This window comes from Enhydra lutris, unplaced genomic scaffold (assembly GCF_002288905.1).
Source record: "Enhydra lutris kenyoni isolate GAN:26980312 unplaced genomic scaffold, ASM228890v2 scaffoldscaffold36, whole genome shotgun sequence".
In the NCBI taxonomy this organism is placed as follows: Eukaryota; Metazoa; Chordata; class Mammalia; order Carnivora; family Mustelidae; genus Enhydra; species Enhydra lutris.
Genome location: NW_019154120.1, coordinates 14,964,091 through 14,970,090, shown reverse-complemented (window position 1 = coordinate 14,970,090; position 6,000 = coordinate 14,964,091). Strand labels below are relative to the sequence as shown.

General features: G+C 38.2%; 1 protein-coding gene across 1 annotated transcript in view; it reads left to right on the top strand.

Annotated features, from left to right (window-relative positions):
- The window catches only part of LOC111154248 (cadherin 20), a 53,213-nt gene that overhangs the window by 29,730 nt on the left and 17,483 nt on the right, over positions 1-6,000 (top strand). The window contains exon 7 of the mRNA XM_022513747.1: positions 3,908-4,044. Within this exon, the coding sequence (XP_022369455.1) occupies positions 3,908-4,044 (137 nt within the window). The remainder of the gene's footprint in view (positions 1-3,907; positions 4,045-6,000) is intronic.

Sequence of the window (6,000 nt, the reverse complement as noted above, 5' to 3'; positions counted from 1 at the left end):
AAGGAGAAGATGAGCGATTACCTCTGGGAGTCCGGGCGTCCGGGGTTTCTGTTGAGGCGGGGGAAGAGGGTGGGGGTCGGGGGGGGGGGGGGCAAAGAATTCCACTTATCAAAACGGGGATAATTCTCCCTCTGCCTTTTAGCTGCAGAAGAGAATTCATACTGCCAAGACAGAGGATTCCTGACTCTGTACTATCTGACAGGAATAAAGAATGGTGCCTAGACTCAAGAGAAACACAGGAGCCCTGGATTCTCAGAGGGAAAAGCACATAAAAGGCAAATCCTTGGCTATCATTTAATAAACCCATTTGGAAATTACTATCCTATGTTATCTTTCCCCAAATTGCTCATTTTATCCTTATTTTTCCTATGAAAGCTATTTTCTTTTAAAATAATTTGCAAGTTATATGCTGCTTGGCTAATTCATCTTCTGCATTTTTATTAGAAACAAATGAGATTTATATTCCTATAAAGAAAACACATATTAAATTGCCCCAAAATCAATATGTCACCTGAAGTTAAAATGTTATGGATAAAAGGCCATTTAACTTTTTAAAAAGATTATTAGGACTTTCATAATCTCCTTTCTAGAAATTTTATGGCATGGTCAGGCATATAAGCTGGTTGTGATTTACTAGTAAATCCCAAAACCAAATCTCCAGATTTAGTTACATATACATGAAAAATACAATGTTTAGTATTACCTAAACAATTTAGGATTTCCTAAATTTTTAATTAACGCCCAAGGCACTTCTGGCACGCAGGAAACTAAACCATTCGGCCACTGAAACAGGCTTCTGCTGGTATGGAAAGAGCCTGCTCTCCTGTGCCTTCCTAGAGTATGTGTGCGGATTTAGCAAGCCTGCCCATGATGCCCTCCCTACCTTCAAATCGCTCCCAAATTCAGAGTATGTCCTCAGCCAAGCAAGTGAGCAGGGAGCCCAACAAGCACTAGCTATTGTTCACTGAAGGCAGTTTTGTGTGTGCATATTATGCCTATTCTGCCCATAATAGGTGAGAGCATTATGGTTAGAGAAAGGAAAACCACCTACATAATTCACTAGTGTGTCCCAGTTTCCTCATTCTCCATCTGTATCTACACTTTTCATTTGTTCTCCTGCCTCCTGAAAATTGGCCCCGTGTCCCATTCAGAGTAGCGAGTGCCATTACTGCCTCAATTCAGTAACTTCCAATCTGGGAAATCAGAAGGAGGTTCCACTTGCTGAGGAAGGCTTCTCTGACGCAAGCTTGCAGGGCTCCCTCTCGCTGTGGCACCAGGCAGGACTGTCAGGGGTTCTGTCCGTTAGTTATTTCTATCACCCGACCTCCCGTACCATCTGCAACATTTGCTATGGCACCGCAGGTCTGGGCGTAGAAAGCTGCTTCATCCTAGAGGCTGGGGCTGCCTCTCCCCTCGGGCACTACTGGAGAGCTGCCATCAGGGTTATGGCTCTATGGGCTGAATGGATGGCTGGAAGAAAAGACCGCATTTTTTCCCAAAGACAAATTCAGCTCTTAAAAGAGCCAGGGAACTTTAAAACTAAATCACTAATTATACCTAGAAAAAAATGTTCCAATTAATTTTAAATGAACTTTGTAGGCATGTGTTTGTTCCTTACTAAGAAGTCAATAGTTTGCCATCACGGCTTAGTCTATTTCAAGAAGAGATAAGGCTTTGTTTCCTTAAACAATGGCACACGTTCCCTGTATGATAAGGCAGCGTGGAGTGGCAGTAACTGGCAGGAACCTGAAACCAAACTGCTTAGGCTTGATTCCAATCTTGGGAAAGTGACTTAACCAATCCCGGTCTCAGTTTCCTCACCTGCAAAACCAAGATAACAGCACCTACCCTCCCAGGGATACTGTAAGGATTAAATGAGCCAGTATCTGTAAGGTGTGTGGGGCAGCGCCTAGCTACAGGAAGTGTTCATTAAATAGAGTCACCAGTAGAGAAAGGTATTAATGTACTTCCTTAAATTCCCCAGCTCTTGGAGAATCACAATTAAAATGATTTCATTTCTCCAGCCCTTAGTGGTCACTTTTTCCTTTAATTCCTCTCTGAACAGCCAACTGGAATCTCCACAGAAAAAAAACAAGTATCTAGAACATTTTACCAAATAGTGCATACACATGCATATACTGTGTGTGTGTGTACGTACACACTTGTACATATTTGAAACAAAAGTTGTAACATCAATATTTACCCTTACTGCATATGACCGTCCGGCATGCATATGTTCTATTTCATTTTCTTTCAACACTAGTCATAACCTACTATATTGATTTCACTAACCTGCAATGTAAAAACAACGCACTGAAGAAACTTCTTACTCCCAACAAAAAGGTAGTTTTCTAGTTTCAACTACTTTAGGACACAGACTGCAATCACTGGCAACTTTAAATAGAATTCTGAACCCAATATACTACAGTGGTTTTATATTAGCTCTGCAAATTATTAGCTATTTAACTGTATGAAAGCGACTTCTCTTAGTTTTCTTTTCTGCTAAAAGAGGTAATACCTACCTTCTAGAAATTTTATAAAAATTTAAAAAGAAGGTATAAGATATCTGGTATTCCGTAAGTGGCACCAATTATAATTACTGGCTATTACCAAGGACTACAAAGATTCTCAAGAGTGGTTCTCAAGGAAACCCACTGAGGGGCTCAGTGGGTTAAGTGTCTGCCTTTGGCTCAGGTCATGATCTCAGGGTCCTGGGATTGAGCCCCAAAATCACTCTCCCTGCTCAGTGGGCAGTCTGATTCTCCCTCTGCCTGCTGCTCCCCCACTAGTACATGCGCTCATGTTTGCTCTAACAAATAAATAAAATCTTTAAAAAAAAAATTAGTGGTTCTCAATCATGGCTATATATCATGGAGGATTTTAAATATACAGATGCCTGAATCTCCCTCCACACTTATGAATCTCCCAAAATGGAGACCAGGTGAATTGAACACAGAGGGTCAGATTGCCAAATCAGGTTCCACAGGAATTGTCGCTCTTACCCAGTACCCAAAATAAGTAATGACTCAAAGGACAGAAACAACAGCAAAATATGAGGCAAGCAGTCTGTTCTTGGAGAGGCCTGAAACCATCAGGTAAATATCCTTCTCCTGCGTAAGGATGCATGTTGGTCCATATTGAACGTGAAAGATATAAGCAATGAAGTGCACGTCTCAACAAAAAGGAGCCATTTTGGTTATGGAACATCTGCTTTTTATACCCCATTAATTACATAGCTCACATGATATTTTCCAGCAAGCTGTGCCCCATAAATTCATAAATTCCAGGTTTATTTACATTAAGCAATGTAGTCAAACCTGGTTCATCCTGCTAAAAATATTCCACAGATAAGGATTCTCTAGCTAGTAAATACCATCACCGTGTTTGCCAGCAGTCAGTCATCAGCATGCTTACAAAGGACCTAATGGAAATCTTTCCTTCTCAATAGGTGATACTAATTACACAACTGGAACCAATGAACTATACCTTTTCCAGTCCTAATCCTGCATTTCAAAACTTACATGAATAAAATTTGTTTTGAACTAAGACATGCAGGGGTCAATATTCAGAATGTCCCAAAAGCCTTAGGGCAGTATTGAGCTTTAAATAGCTGAAATTGATTATTAATTGGCTTAAAACTGCCCTAAGACTTCAGCACCCTGTTTTATTTCATTTTACAAATGAGGAAATTCAAGCAGTAATAGTTTGTTATTGGTTGTTTATGTTTTTAGGGGGTTTTGGTGGGGGACTGTTTCTGGACATGATCAAACAGCAAATGTGGTCTTCCAAGTGTCCATAACTCAGAACTGGCTGGGCCATGTTTCACACAGTATGCACAGTTCTCCATGTAATATGCTATTGTATACTTATTCAAAGAAAACACTGCATTTAATCTGTGCTTTTACAGATATTCCATTGACAGAAGCAGTGACCCTGGAAGATTCTTCTATGTTGACATTACAACAGGTGCCCTAATGACTGCAAGACCCCTTGATCGGGAGGAGTTTTCTTGGCATAATATCACTGTCCTTGCTATGGAAATGAGTAAGTAACATAATAAATTGGTCTCCATAACATGACAAAATATAAGCATTGTAGAATGTGAAAGAAAACTTCTAGAGCTTGTTATATTGTTTATGCGAAAAAACAGAAATTATGGTTTATGCAACTGAGTGAATGCATTCAGCTCAAATTCTATCTCCTATATACCATGTCCTATGCTAGAGAGTAAAAACGAACAAACAAAAAACAACAACAACAACAAAAACCCACTATGCAAAAGCAGTACAAAAAAACAGCATCCTTAAATCAAGGAGCTAGACTTCTATATGAAGAAAGGGACAACGTCTAAGAAATCTAAGAGGTTTTCAACCTTTAATAAGATTGGGAATGCACAAATAGTATTGAAGGGGAACCAAGAATTCCTGTCCCCTTCAAAGGTCCTTCTAGCTGGACTAAGAATCAAATTGACATGAGACAGATTAACAAAAAAAAAACAAATTTAACATACATACATATGGGGAATGCACACAGACATAAAAATTCCAAAGACAGACAAAATGAGGTATATGTATCATTCTGAACTATAAAGAAGGGGTAGGAGTTTGAGATTTCAAAGGAAAGGAATGCATTTCATAGGACGGTAAGAGCACATACTTGGTAATTAGAGGTTTCCCCTACCATACAGATGGGTCACTCAGATAAAATATATCTGTTAATAACCTTTATTGTGGGTGGGGGGGAGCCCAATTTAGATTTTTCTGTGTGGGTTAAGGGAGTGACAAAAGTTTCTCTTGAACCGCAGGGCCTCAAGTGCCTTCAACTCAAAATAATCCACAGCCAAATTGGCACATGGGGACAGAGGGAGCTGTCCTGAACCCCTTCAGTATAAAATATTACTACTGGATGAAAGAAAGCATTTATAACGTATCACTCTTACCACACACATATATACACAGAAACACGGATACAAGAATTTGAGACATCTTACACTAAAAAGCAGAATTTTGAACAGAAACTTAAAAACAGAATGAAAAACTACTAAAAACTAGATTAACATATTTATTATGAACTTCACAAAAATTAGACTATTTACTACTACCTTCAGTTTGTTTGTTTTTATTTTTGGTTTTTTGTTGGTTTTTTTTTTTTTTTCATAACACTTAGTGATGGTAAAGGTTCAGGGAAACGCAGACTCTAATGTACTGGCAGAATGATGTATAATCACTTGAGGGGCACGGGGGGAATTAGGCAATTAAGCTTTCAAGATGCTCCAAAATATTCATACTCTTTTTCTCAAGAGTTCTTACAACTATCTTAAGGAAATAATCATAAATATCAACAAAGATCTATATACCAAAACATCTACTGCAGTGCTATTTTAACATAAGGGAAAAAATGGGAATTACCTAAAAGTCTAATAATAGGAGTCTGCCTAAGTAAACTGTGGTACAACCAAATAATAAAATGAGACTATCAAGCAGATATTAATATACATGTTTTCAAAGTATATTTCAATGACACAGGATAATATGTGCCAAAAGTTTTAAATCCAACTTTTTAATTTCACTTAATTGCAGTGCATATGTGTGTGTCTCTCTCCATATTTTGGGACACATGTAATATTACATATATTATATAATGGATATCTCTGGTGGTAGGATTGTAGATTATACCCTGACATTTTGGGGGGATTTTCATTAGTCCTTCTATAAACTAGTACCATGGTTACAATGGGAAAAAAAAAAAAAGTAAATAGGTCAGTAATTTTGGTAACCAGGCAATAGAAATATTTAAGTGGATAACATAGGAGAGCACAGATATTTTGGGGAAAGAAAAGAAAAAATAAATCAGAAGAATAAGGCATTCTGAGATTTTATAAAATTATTTACTAAGAATAATCTGTGTGTTTAGTTTCTATTTTATCTTCTTGGGATATGGCCAAAACAAAAATGGACAAGAGGGGCACTCCTGGGGCTGGGAAACTGTCCTTATGTGGCA